Source organism: Dryobates pubescens, chromosome 40, assembly GCF_014839835.1.
Source record: "Dryobates pubescens isolate bDryPub1 chromosome 40, bDryPub1.pri, whole genome shotgun sequence".
NCBI lineage: Eukaryota > Metazoa > Chordata > Aves > Piciformes > Picidae > Dryobates > Dryobates pubescens.
Window position 1 is genome coordinate 686,643 of NC_071651.1, and position 17,379 is coordinate 704,021.

Consider the following 17,379-nt stretch of genomic DNA (forward strand, 5'->3'; position numbering starts at 1 on the left):
GCAGGGGGTGGCCACAGCCAGGGAGGTGGCACAGCTGGGTGCTGGCCCCAGCAAGGCAGAGCCCAGGTGCCTGCTGCTGCCTGTGGCACAGCACAAGGGCTGCCCAGGGCCACAGCTCTGCTTTGCCTTCGCTGCTCAGCTCCAAGCAGCACCACCAGGGCCACCAAAACACAGCCCCCAAGGGCCATGGCCACAGGGTGCTTGAGCACCCCCCTGGGCCAGTGCCTGGCAGGGCAGGAGCCTGTGGCCATGGCATCCAGCCTGGCATGGGACACCCCCAGGGAGGAGGCAGCCACAGCCCCCCCCTGAGCCTGCCCCAGTGTCCCACTGCTGGGACTGCTCCCCAGCTGCAGCCTGAGCCTGCCCTGCCCCAGCTCCAAACCATTCCCCCCTGGCCTGCCCCCAGTCCCCCTGCAGGTGCTGGAGCAGCTCCACTCCTGGTCTGAGCTGAGCCCAGCATCCCCCTGGGACACCCCTGGCAAGGTGCTGCTGCCCTGCACAAGGCTCTCTGCTGCCTGACCTCCTGCCCCAGCCCTCCCCCCCCAGACAGAGCACCAAAGCCTCCCAGGAAGTGACTCAGGTGGCTGCAGGAGGCACAGCTCAGTGACTCAGCTGCAGCCCAGCAGGCAGGGACAGCACTGCCTGGCTGCAGCCAGGAGCTGAGCTATCAGCCCAGGGAGTGCTGGCAGCCCTCTGCCAGGAGCTGCCCAGCCACAGGCACTGCTCCCCCAGGGAGCCTCTCAGCATTCCCCATGGCAGGACCCTTGCCCAGGCCACAGCCCTGCTGCCCTCCCAGCCCTGCCCCCTGCCCTGCTGCCTGCCCTGCTGCCTGCCCTGCTGCCTGCCCCCAGCCCTGCTGCCTGCCCTGCTGCCTGCCCTGCTGCCTGCCCTGCCCCCAGCCCTGCTGCCTGCCCTGCTGCCTGCCCTGCTGCCTGCCCTGCCCCCAGCCCTGCTGCCTGCCCTGCTGCCTGCCCCCAGCCCCCAGCCCTGCCTGCCCCCAGCCCTGCTGCCTGTCCTGCTGCCTGCCCTGCTGCCTGCCCTCAGCCCTGCTGCCCTCCCAGCCCTGCTGCCTGCCCTGCTGCCTGCCCCCAGCCCCTGCTGCCTGCCCCCTGCCCTGCTGCCTGCCCCCAGCCCTGCTGCCTGCCCTGCCCCCAGCCCTGCTGCCTGCCCTGCCCCCAGCCCCTGCTGCCCTGCTGCCCTCCCAGCCCTGCTGCCTGCCCTGCTGCCTGCCCCCAGCCCTGCTGCCTGCCCCCAGCCCCAGCCCTGCTGCCTGCCCCCAGCCCCAGCCCTGCCTGCCCCCAGCCCAGGGACACTCAGCCCCCCCTGCAGCAAACCCTTCAGCTCCTCCTTCCCAGACAGTGCTGCAAGGAGCCCTGCACTCAGCCAGCCAAACACAGCCCCAGAGAAGGGTTTGGGTTGGAAGGGACCTCCAAAGGTCATCCAGGCCAACCCCCAGCCCTGGATGTGGCTGCCCCCTCCCTGGAGGTGCTCAGGGCCAGGCTGGATGAGGCCTCGAGCTCCCTTCCAGCCCAAGCCAGTCCATGGATCTTGCTCCAAGCCCCCCTGGGCCATGCAGCCTCCTTTGGTGCCTCTGCTGCCAGGGCTGGAGCTCTGCAGCAGGCATCTCCCACTCCTGTCCCCCGAGGAAGAGCATCAAACCCCCTCCCAGCAGGGCCCAGGGGGCTGCAGAGCTCTCTGCTCCCCTCCAGCCCCACTGAGGAGCAAGGAGCTCTTCCCTGCTGCTCTGCTCACCTGACTGCAGCCCTGGGGAACCATCCCAGGCTGGAATCTGCTCTGCCACTTCCCAGCTCCTCAGAGGAGCTTCTCCCTGCCCCCAGCACAGTGGCAGAGCACAGAGGGAGCAGCACTGCCAGCTGCTGCCCTGCAGCACAGAGCCCTGCTGCCTGCACACCTCTGCCAGCTGGCTGCCAGCCCTGCCCCTGCCTGCCCCCAGGCACCCTCCAAGCTCCTCTGCCCTCCCCAGGGCTGCCCTGGGCTGGGCACCACACCTGGGTGACCCTCTCCACAGAGTCACTGCAGAGCAGGCTCAGCAGGGCACCCACCCAGCCTGCTGTGCCCAGGGAGCAGCTCCCAGGGTCCATGGAATGGGTTTGGGCTGGCAGAGACCTGAAAGCTCCAAGCCCTGGCCAAGGGCAGGGACACCTCCAGCAGCCCAGGCTGCTCAGGGCCTCATCCAGCCTGCTCCTGAGCACCCCCAGGGAGGGGACCCCTGTGCCCCCCACCCCGGGCAGCCTGTGCCAGGCTCTCCTCACCCTCACTGCCAAGGATTTCTTCCTCCTCCCCAGGCTCCATCTGCCCTCCCCCAGCTCAGAGCCTCTGCCCCAGGTCCTGGCACTGTCAGCAGGGTTCCCTGGAAGGGGCACAGCCAGGAGGAGCCTCCAGGCCACCCCCCCTGGGTGCTGCCCACTGCAGACTGCTGCTTGGCACCAGCCCTGCCCCCAGGGGCAGCACAGCAGTGCTTCAGCCCCCCCAGCCCAGCCCCCAGGGGCAGCACAGCAGTGCTGCAGCCCCCCCAGCCCTCACCCCAGGGGCAGCACAGCAGTGCTGCAGCCCCCCCAGCCCTCACCCCAGGGGCAGCACAGCAGTGCTGCAGCCCCCCCAGCCCTGCCCCCAGGGGCAGCACAGCAGTGCTTCAGCCCCCCCAGCCCTCACCCCAGGGGCAGCACAGCAGTGTTGCAGCCCCCCCAGCCCTGCCCCCAGGGGCAGCACAGCAGTGCTTCAGCCCCCCCAGCCCTCACCCCAGGGGCAGCACAGCAGTGCTGCAGCCCCCCCAGCCCCCAAGGGCAGCACAGCAGTGCTGCAGCCCCCCCAGCCCTCACCCCAGGGGCAGCACAGCAGTGCTGCAGCCCCCCCAGCCCCTGCCTGCTGCAGCCCAGCAGATGCCTCTGCAGGCACCAAGCACCCAGCAGTGCAGAGCCAGGTTGCAGCAGACCTCCTTCCACCGGGCAGGGACACAGCTCCCCGGCCTGGCTCTGCCCCCTGGGGCCATGGAGCTGCTGCTGCAGGCTGCCTGCCTGCGGGGGCACAACGCAGCGAGGCTCAGGGGCTGAGCACCGCGGCTCAGGGGCTGAGCACCGCGGCTCAGGGGCTGAGCACCGCGGCTCAGGGGCTGAGCACCGCGGCTCAGGGGCTGCCCCCCCCGGGCTCACCGAGGCTGTTAATGCACGGCCTGGGGGCTGCCAGCCCCTGGAATCCCAGGGCCAGAGACCCAGCTGGCAGCAGCAGCTCTCAGGTCGAGCCTCTGCCGGCAGAGTGCTGCAGGCTCTGAGCCGCACAAGGGAGCAGAAGGAGCTGGCAGCAGCGGCAAGGGAAGGGCTCAGCTCCACTGCCGGCGCTGGGAGCTGCCTCTGCTTGCTCTGAGCAGCGTCTGAGAGGCTCTCAGCTGACGAAAAGAGGCAGGGAGAGCAACAGGCACTGCCCTGAGCACACAGCCCAGAGCAGGGCCCGGCCCTGCCAAATGCCTTCCCCCGTGGGGAGGGGGCTGGGGCACAGCCCTGGCAGGCTGAGCGAGCTGGGGGGGCTTGGCCTGGAGCAGAGGAGGCTCAGGGGGGACCTCATTGCTCTCTGCAGCTACCTGAAGGGAGGTTGGAGCCAGCTGGGGGTTGGGCTCTTCTCCCAGGCACCCAGAACAAGAGGACACAGCCTCAGGCTGTGCCAGGGGAGGTTCAGGCTGGAGGTGAGGAGGAAGTTTTACACAGAGAGAGAGAGATTGGCCCTGGGGATGTGCTGCCCAGGGGGGTGGTGGAGTCCCCAGCCCTGGAGGTGCTCAGGAGGAGACTTGACAGAGTGCTTGGTGCCAGGGGTTAGTTGCTTGGGTGGTGCTGGGTGATGGGTTGGACAGGATGAGCTTGAAGGTCTCTGCCAGCCTGGTCTGGTCTGGTCTGGTCTATTCTACTCTATTCCATTCCATTCCATTCCATTCTATTCCACTCTATTCCATTCCACTCCATTCCATTCCATTCCATTCTACTCTATTCCATTCCATTCCACTCTATTCCATTCCATTCCATTCTATTCCATTCCATTCCATTCCATTCCACTCTATTCCATTCCATTCCATTCCATTCCATTCTACTCTATTCCATTCCATTCCACTCTATTCCATTCCATTCCACTCTATTCCATTCCATTCCATTCCATTCCATTCCATTCCACTCTATTCCATTCCATTCTACTCTATTCCATTCCATTCCACTCTATTCCATTCCATTCTACTCTATTCCATTCCATTCCACTCTATTCCATTCCATTCCATTCCATTCCACTCTATTCCATTCCATTCCACTCTATTCCATTCCATTCCACTCTATTCCATTCCATTCCACTCCATTCCATTCCATTCCATTCTATTCCATTCCACTCTATTCCATTCCATTCCATTCCATTCCATTCCATTCCACTCTATTCCATTCCATTCCACTCCATTCCATTCCATTCCATTCTATTCCATTCCACTCTATTCCATTCCATTCCACTCCATTCCATTCCATTCCACTCCACTCCATTCCATTCCACTCCATTCCATTCCATTCTATTCCACTCTATTCCATTCCATTCCACTCCATTCTATTCCATTCCATTCTATTCTACTCTATTCCATTCCATTCCATTCCATTCTACTCTATTCCATCCCATCCCACTCCATCCCATCCCATCCCATCCCCACTTGGGAGGCTCTTGCCCCCAGCTCTCCACCTCAGCACCCAGGGCACAGTGGTGCAGCAGAGGGACTGCTGCTGCCTGCAGAGCATCCTCAGCCACACCTCAGCTCCCTCACCCCCAGGGCAGAGGCAGGAGTCTGCCTCCCCCCCTCCTGGAAGGAGACCTCCCCTGGCCTGGGGACCCTGCCCTGGCTTTGTGAGCTGCCAGCAAAGTCTGGGCTCGGCTCAGCCTCAGCAGAGGAAGGTTTCAGTTCCTCTCCCTGCCAGCCCAGGGCCAGGCTGCTGCTGAGCAGCTCACCCAGAGGCTCAGGAAATGCTTTCTGTAACTGGGAGCCAGGGAGTGCAGAGAAAACAATTTAAAGGAGTTATCTGCAGGCTGCCCTTGAAACAAAGGCAGAGAGGAAGCTGCTCAGCTCCTGCTGCCACCTCTGGGACTTCTCACCACCAGTTCACTCCCTGCCTCCTGAAGCTTGCCCCTGAACAAACACTGATAAAGCAGGGAGCAGACAGCCCCATGGCCACAGCCAGCCCCAGGGGGAGGGCAGGACCCATCCTGCCTGCCTCCCAGGGACCCCCAGCACTGCCCAGCCAGGCTGGGAAGAGCAGGAGCCCAGCTGCAGGCAGCTCCCAGCACCTCCACTGCTGAATATTTCATGCTCCAGGGTTGAAAATAGAAAACTGAGGGTTTCTAGGGCAGCACCAAATGCAGCTCCAGTGCAGATGCCTCAGGTCAGAGGAACATTCCCCACCTCAGCATCCCTCTGCAGCAGCAAGGCCCCAGCAGAGGTGGTAGGGAGCACACAGGCCAGCCCAGCAGTCCTGGCTACCAGATGGCCTCTCCATCTCTGCTGGGGAGAGCTGGGGTGAAGTCCAGCACAGCTCCAGAGGAACAATCAGGGAGGAGGTGGAGAACCCTGGCTAAAGCCTCTCATTTCCTGCCCTCCCCAAGGCAAAGGCTCAGAGCTGCAGCCCTTAAAAATAGCCTCAGCCTTGCTCATTTCCTAAGCAGGGACAGCACTGCGAGATGCAAGCCTTGAACCTCAGCTGCCTTGGCCCTGCCAGGGGCAGCCTGGGGGCTCCCAGCCCCTGCACCACAGCTACAGGCCTCAAACCACCTCCCAGCAGCAAAGCTGAGTCCCTCCCAGCAGCCAGAAGAGCTCTTCCCACATCTGCATCTCTCTCTCTCTCTGACCATCTGCATGGTGGGGACCTGGCAGCACCTCAGGCACCTCCTGGGGACAGATCTGGTACCCTGCTCCTCTTGCTCAAGCCTTCAGCTGTGAGGCACAGACTCTGCAAGGCACCCACCTGCTGCTGCACTGGCATCACCTGCTGCTGGGCTACGAACAGAGCCTGGCACAGGCTGCCCAGGCAGGCTGGGGCTGCCCCCTCCCTGGAGGTGCTCAGGGCCAGGCTGGATGAGGCCTTGAGCAGCCTGGGCTGGTGTGAGGTGGCCCTGCCCATGGCAGGGGTTGGGACTGGATGGGCCTGAAGGTCCCTTCCTGGACCCTGGATGGGCCTGAAGGTCCCTTCCTGGACCTGGGATGGACCTGAAGGTCCCTTCCTGGACCCTGGGATGGGCCTGAAGGTTCCTTCCTGGACCCTGGATGGGCCTGAAGGTCCTTTCCTGGACCCTGGGATGGGCCTGAAGGTCCTTTCCTGGACCTGGGATGGGCCTGAAGGTCCTTTCCTGGACCTGGGATGGGCCTGAAGGTCCTTTCCTGGACCCTGGATGGGCCTGAAGGTCCTTTCCTGGACCTGGGATGGGCCTGAAGGTCCTTTCCTGGACCCTGGATGGGCCTGAAGGTCCCTTCCAAGCCATTCCATGGATCCCTGAAGGCTCTGACCAGGAGCTCTGTGAAGCCAAACAAGGCAGGGACGCTCACCTCAGGCTCTGCATGAGCAGTTCCCTGCCACATGCTCCCAAAGGCTTTTGTGTGCATTTCACAGCACTGCCTGAGAGCTGCACACTGAAGGCTGTGTCAAGGCCAGGGGCAGGTCCCTGGTGCCCAGCACCTGCCAGTCCTGCAGGGAAATCAAAAGGAAGCAACAGCAAAACTTTCCCATTAGTAGCTTTTGCCTACTGCAAGCCCTGGGGCTGAGGTGCTGCACAGGACCCACCTGCAGGTCCTGCACAGGACCCACCTGCAGGTCCTGCACAGGACCCACCTGCAGGTCCTGCACAGGACCCACCTGCAGGTCCTGCACAGGACCCACCTGCAGGTCCTGCTGGCAGAGCCCAACAGGATGGCATCCAACAGGTCCCAGTGCCAGGGGCTGCACTTTGGCCACAGCAACCCCAGGCAGAGCTGCAGGCTGGGGGCAGAGTGGCTGAGAGCTGCCAGGCAGAGAGGGACCTGGGGGTGCTGGGTGACAGCTGCCTGAACAGGAGCCAGCAGTGTGCCCAGGGGGGCAAGAAGGCCAAGGGCAGCCTGGCCTGCAGCAGGAGCAGTGTGGCCAGCAGCAGCAGGGAGCTCATCCTGCCCTGTGCTCAGCACTGCTCAGGCCACAGCTGGAGTCCTGTGTCCAGTTCTGGGCTCCTCAGTTTAAGAAGGACATTGAGAGGCTGGAAGGGGTCCAGAGAAGGGCAACAAAGTGGGGAGGGGTCTGGGGCACAGCCCTGGGAGGAGAGGCTGAGGGAGCTGGGGTTGCTGAGCCTGCAGAAGAGGAGGCTCAGGGGAGACCTCCTTGCTCTCTGCAACTCCCTGCAGGGAGGTTGTAGCCAGGTGGGGGTTGGGCTCTTCTCCCAGGCACCCAGCACCAGAACAAGAGGACACAGCCTCAAGCTGTGCCAGGGGAGGCTCAGGCTGGAGGTGAGCAGAAAGTTCTTCCCAGAGAGAGTTGCTGGCCCTTGGGATGTGCTGCCCAGGGGGGTGGTGGAGTCCCCACCCCTGGAGGTGTTCAGGAGGGGACTGGATGTGGCTCTTGGTGCCATGGTCTGGTCATGAGGGCTGTGGTGCCAGCTTGGACTCCATGACCCTCGAGGTCTCTTCCACCCTTGGTGACTCTGTGTGAGACTGTGGCTGCAAGGCAGCCAGAGCTGCCCTGCTGGTGCTCCTCTCTGCAGCCTCCTCTGTGCTCCAGCCACAGCTCCCTGCTGCACAGCAGGGAAGGAACTGAAACCTTTCTGCTCACTCAGCACAATCCCCTGGGCCAGCCCTCACTTGGACAACTAATTCCTTTGCCTCTAATCCCTTTACATTCTGTGCCTCAGCTGCTCAGGCCTACCAAAACCACCCTCCAAGCCCCAGAGCCCAAGTTCCTCACCTCCCCTGCTAGGTGCCTGGCAATCCAGGGATGAAAAATGAAACTCTCCATTTGTGGAAGGAGAGAGAAATTCTCCCCTGGTTCTGCTAAGGAAATTCCAAGCCAAACAAAACAGAGACTCTCCCCACTTGCTGGGATTAACATGTTTTGATCCCAGCTCTATCCTGCTTGGCTGCCCTTCAGTCCCAGGTCTCAGCCCTGTTGCTGATGCTAGGCTTTCCTCCCATGCCACCATCCCTGCTATTGCCTCAGCTGCTGAGAGCCTCCTTGCAAAGATGCCTCCTGCCTGGGGGTGCCCCAGGCCAGGCAGGACGAGGCCTTGAGCAGCTGAGGCGAGCTGAGAGCTGTCCCTGGGTACGGTGGGGAGGTTGGAGGAGATGAGCTCTGAGCTCCCCCCCAGGCTGAGGCACTCTGGGGCTCTGTGCATGTCTGAAGCACCTCCTTGCCTCTTGCTGCCCCCCTCGTTCCTGGGGCTCCTGGAGGCTGGCTGCAGCCTGCCCCTGGACTCTGCAGCCCTGCAAACCTGGAGAGGAACAATGCAACCCTTTGCTGGGTGGCTGCTGTGGCATCAGACTAATCTAGAACAAGCTTCTCAAAGAGATTAAACTTCAGGGCTGCCGAGGGAAGTTTTTTCTCTGTTATGTAAGCGACTCTCTGAACGCTGAGCTGCCTGCCCCACGCTGGCTGCAGCGCTCTGGGGCCTCCACATCCCCTCCTGGGGGGAGGGTTGGTTGTGCCTGCTGGGGACACCAGGGCTGGAGGCAGGGCTGAGCAGAGCAGAGCCCAGGGGCAGAATCCCCTCTGCTGCCCACACTCAGAGCCCTGGCTGCAGCCCAGCACACAGCTGCCTGCTGGGCTCCAGGAGGGCACTGCCGGCTCCCGGGGAAGCTGCTCAGCAACCACCACCCCCAGATCCCTTTCTCCATTCGGAGCTGCTCTGCACCCAGACACTCAGCCGGGTCTTAAAAGCCCCAATCAAGAGCACTTCCCAGGACACCCCTGAGCCGCACAGGAGGATGTCCTTCGATCCTTTGTGCTCCCGGAGTGCCCAAACCCAAACAGTTAAAAAGTTCACCGAAAGCGCAGCTGAAAGGAACAAGAATCTTCGACCGAAGCAAAACCCGAACAGAGCCCAGAACAAACCAGCGACGAGAAGGGGGAAAGAACCACCCCCAAATAATGACCATCGGGAGTTCAACTGCAGGCTGCGTCCAGAAAGCATCACTGAGGCCTTTTCATTTGCACCGCCGCGGCCCTTTCCCTCTGGCAAAACACCAAGGCAGGCAGCGGGGGCAGGCAGCCCCCGGCTCGGGCACCGAATTCCTGCTGGTCAAAAGCCCAAAGAGGTTTCCCTTCACGCACCCCCTGCCGGGAGGCAAAAGTGACAGAACAAAGAGAGATGCCACCGAAACTTCGCTCCCCCCCCGCTTAAGTTTTCTGGCCGCGGCCACGCAGAAGCTGCTGCCTGGCGTCGGGATCCACAGCCTGCTGGAGGGAGAAGGGGCAGAGGGAGGGAGATGCAAAGCAGAGGCGGCTGCGCCCCGCAGCCCCTGCCCGGGATTCACCTCTCGCCCCCCAGCCTCACCGCTCAGCTTCGCTTCAGGGAAGCGCTGCCGAGAGAGAACATTTTTTAAGCGCTGGAAAACAAAAGCCACGGACCGAAAAAAAAAAAAACACAAACAAAAAGACCCCCAAGGAAAGGAAACAAAACGCGAGCGCATGCTCGGCCCCCGACGACGGAGAGGCGAGAAAAAAAAACTTACCGAGAGAGCCGGCAGCGCTCCGGGGCTGCCTTTGTTACACACCCGAAGTCTCCCCCACCCCAGCACCGCTGCCCGGCCCTGCTCTCCCCCTCCCACTCCACCTCCTCAACTCGGAAACTGCACGGAAGAGGCCGGGAGGAGGAAAACCCCTCCCGGGAGCGCTCACCGTCGGCAAGCGGAGGGTCCCCCCGCGGGGTCAGCCCGGGGGATGCCGCCCGCAAGCGGCAGGGTGTTCCTCCCCACCCCCCCCCAGCCGCGACCCCACCCGCGGGCAGGGCCCTTCCGTCCCGGCCCGCACCGCACGGGGCCCTCGGCACGGAGCCTCGGCACAGCCCGGCCCTCGCCCCGGGGCCTCCGCTCCCGCAGACCCAGGCCAAGGCTCCCTGCTGCCTCCCCCCCGCCCCGCACCCCTCGCTCGGCAGCTCCCCCGCTGGAGCCCGGGGCCGCAGGCGGCGGCCGGGCCGGCGCGCCGGGAGCGGGGCAGGGCAGGGCGGTGCGGTGCGGGCAGGAGCCGGTTCGGGCAGCACCGGGCCCGGCCCGGCCCGGCCCGGCCCGGCGGCTTCTCACCTTCCGAGAGCTCCAGCTCCAGCTCGGCCAGCTGCTCGCGGACCTCGCGGGGCAGCGAGGAGACGCCCGCGGCTGCCGGCTCGGCCATGGCGGACGCGGCAGAGGAGAGGAAAGGGGAAGGCAGGTCCGGCCGGCGGCTCGGCGCGGCTCCGGCTCAGGGCCGGCGGCTCCGGCTCAGCGCCGGCGGCTGCGGAGCGCAGCGGGAGCGGCCTCCAGCTCCGCCATGCTGAGCGCCAGCGCCGCCCGCGCGTCACGGGGCGGGACTCGCGCCGCGCGCCCCCTAGCGGCGCCGCCAGGCACAGCTCGGCCGCTCCGCTCCGCCCGCCGGCCCCGGCCCGCTCCGCTGGCGGCGCCGCAGCCCCCGGGAGCGCACCTGGGCAGCCCGGTGGCGGCGGGCAGGGGAAACATCTCCCAGCAGCAGGACCGGGGACACACCCCCCCCCCCAGGCTCCCCCCCCAGGACTGGCCGCTCCTCCCCTTCGGGGTGAGGGCTTCGGAGCAGGGGAAAGAGCAGCTGCAGCCCCTCCGCAGCCAGCCCCCGAGCCGCGGCTGGGACAGAACTAAAACCCTCCCAGAGCGCACAAAGGACTCTGCCCCCTGCCCGGCACAGCTCACCTCCAATGCAGCTCCCGAGCGCCGCTGCCAGCGCCAGGAGGGCGGCAGGGTGGGCTTGGCACCGAGCTTGTGCTTGGCACCGAGCTTGTGCCTGGCCCCGAGGCTGTGCCTCTCCGCACCCCACCCCCCCAGCTCCACTGACCTCCATCCGTGAGGGTGGGCAGCGGCAGGGGGCAAAAGCCCCCAGGGCAGAGCCCTGCAGGGCAAGGACCGTTTGAGTGTTTGCCGGAGGGCTTGACCCTGGCGCAGGGCTTGAGAGAGAGCAGCAGGGCTCGGGACAGAGCTGGGCTCGGAGGGGAGGATGGTCGGAGTTGGGGTTTGGGTTGGTTGGGGGGAGGCGGGGGGGGGGGGGGGGGGGGGGGGAGGATTTTTTGGGGGTTGTTTTTCCTTCTTTTCAATCAGCTTTATTTTTCTAACTGTTACTTCGATTTCCCATAGCACCTTAGCAATGTCCAAAACAAAAAACCCCCACCCCAACCCCAATACAAAGACATGGAGTAGCAGTTGAACAGTTAAAGCATGAACCTACTTTACACAGATCCATTTCTTTTTCTTCCTTCTTTTTTTTTTGTCTTTTTCTCTTTTTTTTTTCCTTTTTTTTTTTTTTGGTGCTTTTTTTTTTCCCCTTCCTTTCTTTTTCTCTCTTTCAGACAGTTTTGACAACAGGAAGATACCAGGACACACACACACACACAAAAGAAAGTCTAGAAGCCAGCGAGGTTGCTTTGTTACTGTTGTGTTCCTCCTTGCACTGAAGCCCTAACTCAAAACCCTCCTCGGAGGGAAGAGAGCAGCGGTGCCAAGGGGGGAAGGGAGCGAGGTGGGGGGGGAAAGGAGGGCAGCTGGATCCAGGCAGGAGGAAGAAGAAGAAGAAGAAGAAGAAGATGGCTACAAGGAAGCTGAGCTCAAGAGAGTAGCTGAAGAGTTTGTATTCTATAAAAACCAGAACCAAAAAGAGAGAGAATCCATTTATGCACAGTCTGTTTACAGTGGAAGTTGCATCATTACCATCAGTATTCTTTCCCCCTCCCCCCACCCCCCCTTCCTTTTTTTTTTGTCCTTTTTGTTTTCTGGAAACTTGTTCCCCCCTCCCCTCCCCCCCCCCAACAACAACAAACTGAAGGCTCCACAAAAATAAACCTCTGCTTCTTCAATATAAAAAAACCTTAAAGTTGTTCCAGGAGGAAGGTTTGCAGATGGATTTTTATTCATTTTATTTCTCTCCCTCCCCCCCCTCCTCCTCCCCTCCCTTCCCCATCCCCCTCCCAAGAAATAAAGTTGCTTCTTTGCTTTGTTTGTAGGGGGGGGGTTGGGTTTGGTTTTTTTTCGTGGGTTTTGGTTTTGTGTTTTTATTATTAACTCCACTTCAAGTCTCCTCCTTCCTCCCCACCCCCACCCCCTCCCTTCCCCCACCCCAGCCCCCCACCCCTCCCCCCCCCCAGCTGTACATTGAAAACAGGCTCCCTCCAGCCTCCTGGAAGTGCCAATGCCTAAAAGGAGCACTTCAGAGAAGAGCCAAAAAAAAAGAAAAACACCAAACCTCGAATGCTACAGCAAACCAAAGGCCAAAATGCTGCTGAGGAGGATGCTGCTGCTGCTGCTGCTGCCACCCTAAAGGAAGCTCAGACTCTAGGGACTACACACACACAGAGCGTGAGGAACTCGGTCAGGTTCATGGCCACCACCACCTGATGCTCCAGAAGGGACTCTCAGAATGAGGACCAAAAAGCACAACAGCCAAACCCTTCCCCCTTTGCATATCTGTAGGAACCGAGGAGCTACCAAACAGAGGAGGGCTGAGCAGGAGCGAGCTGCACCCCCAGCCCCATCCACAACCCCCCCCCCCCCCCAAGTGCATTTCTGTTGCGTGGTCTGCAACCCAAGGGTGCAGCGGACGAAGCCCAACAGCATCTGGGCAGGGCCTTGGCCTCCCCCCAGCCAGGGGGATTCAGGTGGGGAAAGAGTGAAGGATCCTGGATGTGGTCAAGAGAGGGAAGCTGACACCGACAGAGCCCTGAGGGCAGAGCTGCTGCACTGCAGGGCAGCATCCAGGAGGAGCTGCTGCTGCCGGCCCCAGCAGCACTTTGCTCTTCTGCTTCGAACGCTGGGGACTCTTTTTGCCTCTTTTTTGGGGTATTTTCCTCCCCCCCCCCTTTTTTCCCCCCCTTCCTTTTCCCCTTTCCTTTGGCTTTTCCTTCCTTGATTTTTCCCCCTTCCTCTCTCTCTGGACTTTTCCTTCCTCCCTTGGTGTTTTCTCCTTCCTTTTTTCCTCCCTTCCTCAAATCTTTTCCTCCCTTCCTTGATGTTTTCCTTCCTTCATTTTCCTTTGTTTCATTTCTTTTCCCTTCCTTCTTTCTTTTTCCTTTTTTTTTTTCCTTTCCTTCCTTCTTTTTTTTCCCTTTTTTCTCTTTCCCCCCCTTTATCTTTTTTTCCCCCTCTCCCTTTCTTTTCTCTCATTTTTCTTTTTTTCCCCCCTTTCCTTTTTTATTCTTTTTTTCCCTCTCCTTTTTTCTTTTTTCCCCTTCTCCTTTTTTCTCTTTTTTTTTCCTCTCCTTTTTTCTCCCCTTTCCTTTTTTCTCTTTTTTTTCCTCCCCCTCTTTTTTCTCTTTTTTTTTCCCCCTTCTCTTTTTTTTTTCTCTTTTTTTCCTCTCTCCTTTTTTCTCCCCTTTCCTTTTTTCTCTTTTTATTTTTTTCCCCCTCTCCTTTCTCTCTCTTTTTTTTTTTTAATCCTTTTCATTTGTTTTGTTTTGTTTTCCTCTCCCTGTTCAAGCCTACTGCTCAAGCTGCACTGCCACACTGTGCCAGGCTAACTTCTTCTGGTTAAAATAACCAAACCCCCCACCCCCACCCCCACTCCTAAAAGGTCAGAGGAATGTCAGATACCTACAAAACTAAATTTCAATCTTAGAAATCAAAAGAAAAATTAAAGAAAAAAAAAAGAAAACCCTTTTTGCACTTTGATTTCACTACCACATGCAAAAAAAAACCCAACCCCCAATCACTTCTCCCCCCCAGCTCCCCAGCAGCAGGAAAAGGAAGTGGCCCCCACCCCCTCCCAGCCTGTCCCATCCTGGAGCAGGGGTCTTCAAGCTGGGGAAGTTTCATTTCCATAGCTAACCAAAAAACAAAAACAACCCCAAAATGGAAAAAAAAAATTAAATCAACAGCTCTGAAACCAAGCCACAGGTCCCAAAAGTGAAAGCTGGGATCTGCACTTCCTGGGGCTTGGGAGCAGCACAGCAGGAGGATTCCTCTTCCCCCCTCGTGGGAAGAGCCAGGGGGAAACCCTGGAGAACTGGGAGCTGCCACCCCTCCAAGAGCACACTGAGGGAGGGACCCCTCTGCTGCTCACCTGGCACAGTCCAGATGCCATCAGGGAGCTGGAGCCAGCAGCTGCTCTGCCTCCCAAACCAGCTCTGTCCCAGTTTCCCCCTGGCCTGCTGGACCAGGCAAACCCAGTGGGCAGACAGCAGCCTGCCTGTGCCTGCCACAGGGGAGGAGAGAGCAGCAGCCTGCCCAAGGTGTGAGCCATGCACCCCAAGTGCTGCAGGAGAAGCTGCACAGAGCTTGACCTTCCCCTGGGTACTTCCCCACACACAGGGCAGAACAAAGCAAACACAGCAAACCCCCCAGCTGTGAGTGGCAGTGGGGAGGGGGAGAAGGGCAATGCTGATGTGAAGCCCTTGCAGGCAGGTACTGAATCAATAAGGAGTGCCCTGACCTGGACACCAGTTTGGGTGTGCTGAGTTTGCAGCCTGCCCTGAGTGCCCAGGAGCCAGGGCAGCCCCTCCAAGGTTTTCCAACCACCTTCCAGGAAGGACTGAACTGCAGGTTGGGTTTTCCCTTAGCTAATAAATGAAGTTTCATCTCCCAATCACCAAAACTTCATCTACTGCAGCCCTAGGCACTGCACTGCTCAGCAGGATGAGACCAGCTCCTCACCTCCACCAGAGGCCACAGCAGCATCTGCCCCAAGCCCCTTCCCCAGCCACCTCCCTTCCTCCAGCAGCAGCCCAGCACTTCCCAGCTCTACCTGACAGTGCACATCCAGCAGCACCTGGGACTACCACACAGGTTTGGGGTTGGTTGGTGGGGTTTCCCCTCCCCCCCCCCTTAACAGCTTTGACTGCTTCCAGCTTCCAAAACACTTCAAAATCAACTTTGACTTCATCACAGAACTTTCACCACTTGAAATCTTTCCACTCCTCTAGCATGAAATGGGGAGAAAGAGAGAAGGGCTCTGTGAGCACCTCCTACACTGCAGATGGGGGGAGGTGGGGGGGTACTAAAGTCAAGCATTTGACTAAATTCAGCATCCCCTAGAGCCTGGATGTGAACTTTTACACTAAATTAAAGCCACTTGGCCTAAATTCAGCATCCCCTAAACTGTTGGTTGGTTGTTTTCCACTGAATTAAGAACCAAAAAAAACCCACCTCCCAAACCCAAGTCCAGGTAGTTTCAAGTGAAGAATGGTTCTGGGGTTGGTCTGTTAGGTACATCCAGCACATACAAAACCAGAGGGATTTTGATATACCAATCCATAGCTAACAGATATACACAGCCCCTCTTTAAGCACAGGCCTAGGAATGAAGAGTTAACTGCATCACTGCACCACCACTGGGTCAGGACCCCAACCCAAGGCAACTGCCAGGCTGCAGGGTAAGGCAGGGAAGTGCCAGCTCTGCCTTAGAGATGGCTTGAGGGGGGAGGTGGGGGGGGAAATAATAGAGCTGAGTGCTCTCCAGAGCCAAAGCTGCTCAGAGAATGGCTGCTGAGGAAAGGAAACTGCCAGGGGTTCCTCTGGCTGGAGAAATCAGGAGCTGAAAAATGTTCACAGTTGGCTTTTTTCACTGCCACTTCCATTCCCTCTATGGCAACAGCAGGCTCTGGGGCTCAGCTGTTGGATGGAGAGCTCACTGAGCTGGCTTTTGGTTGGGTTTTGTCTTCCTGTGTTCACAACTTTACCACCTTAAATGTGTGCATTTGCTCTCCACTAAAGAAAAGGGGAAAAAAACCCAACCTAAAGGTGTGATGCTGGAAGCTGCTTTGCCCTAAGGCTTTAGAGAGAACTTTGCCCTCTCTGCATGCTGCTCTGGGCAGATTAATGCCCTGAATTTTTAGTCATTATCCTGACGACCTTTGAATTAAGCACTCACTACACAAAAGTGTTGCAAATTCATCCAGCACACAGCCACCTCCCATGGAGGCTCCTCTGAAGAGGAGAAGTTTTGTTTTACCTTTAGCTTCACTTTGAGCAGGGACAAGGAAAGAATTCATCAGCTGTAAACAAGGAGAGCCCTGCACACACAGCCCCTGCCTGGCAGCATGCAGCCCCCACCACAGCAGCACAGGGCAGCACTCATGGCTCTGACCTGCTGGGCATTGAGTGCCATCAGTGTGGCCCTGCTGGTGGCACACACAGCTCTGTGCTCAGGGCTCCTACCAGCCAGGCAGAACTCCACACCTGCAGCTGCGCTTCCAGGCTCCGCTCCTGGTGGAGCACCGGGTGGCCACCCACCAGCCCCAGAGCTGGGCCTGCCTCAGGAAAACACCATCAAGACAAATGCACAGAAGTCTGTCATCAGGAGATTAGAGAAAGTAACAAGCAAGAAAAAAAAAGACCTCACCAGGCCTCAGGAGTTGCCCTCCAAAGGAGGTGAGGGAAAAGGGCAAAGGAAAAACTCTGATGTGCTCCCTCCTGCCTCCCTCCAACTGCATCTGGAGGATCACTTTTGCTGTCCAGGTGCTACAACCCAGCAGCCTGTAAAAGCTAACAGCTCCCAAAGCTGGCAAATTAGTTATTAGTAAGGTCAAGAGCCTGTACCTGAAGCTGGGACACAGCTCCCTCCAGCAGTACATTCAGCCACTAAGTCCTTGCCAGCAGCGTCTGGCTGCGCTCACCGCACTCACACTGCCCAAGCACCTCAGCTGCAGGTGTGCTCTGCCAAGCAAAGCCATGGGTGGCAGACACCAAAGCCAGCTGTTAAATAGGTTAAACAAACAAAAAAAAAGAGTTCTAATTGTACAGAAATCCTCATTCTTTGAAAAATAAAAACTCTTCTCTCAGCCTTTCCTCCTCCCCACACCGAGGGACAGCTCCGGGGCTCAGTTCCGTGCCCTGTTCCACTCTGTCACAAACACTTCCACAGCCCCCAGAGCTGAGTCCAAAGCAGGAGACCCCTCTGCAAATTAAAAGCAAGGTGTGGGGGGGAGGGGGGGGGGATAAAAGGAAACAAAAAGACAAACTGCTAATCTGTCTTTAGATTGATTGGAATCCTCCAGCATCTCTCCAATCGCTTCTCCAGGTGAAGTCTGGGACCCTGCGGCGCTCCTCCGGCACACGACCCAGGCTGCCTTCCCCTTCGGGGGTCGACTCTTCCCCAGTGTCTCTCTCTCTCCTTTGCTGCTTTCATTTAACAGTTCACAGCTCCAAGAATTAAATAAGAGAGCAATTGGCTGCTCCCCACCCTTTCCCCTCCCCTCC

General features: G+C 59.4%; 1 protein-coding gene across 1 annotated transcript in view; it reads right to left on the reverse strand.

The window, feature by feature from the left end:
• The window catches only part of DIP2B (disco interacting protein 2 homolog B), a 46,100-nt gene extending 35,581 nt beyond the window's left edge, over nucleotides 1–10,519 (reverse strand). Inside the window, exon 1 of the mRNA XM_054177466.1 lies at nucleotides 10,280–10,519. Within this exon, the coding sequence (XP_054033441.1) occupies nucleotides 10,280–10,367 (88 nt within the window). The 5' untranslated portion in view covers nucleotides 10,368–10,519. The remainder of the gene's footprint in view (nucleotides 1–10,279) is intronic.
• Between the last annotated feature and the right edge of the window lie 6,860 nt (nucleotides 10,520–17,379).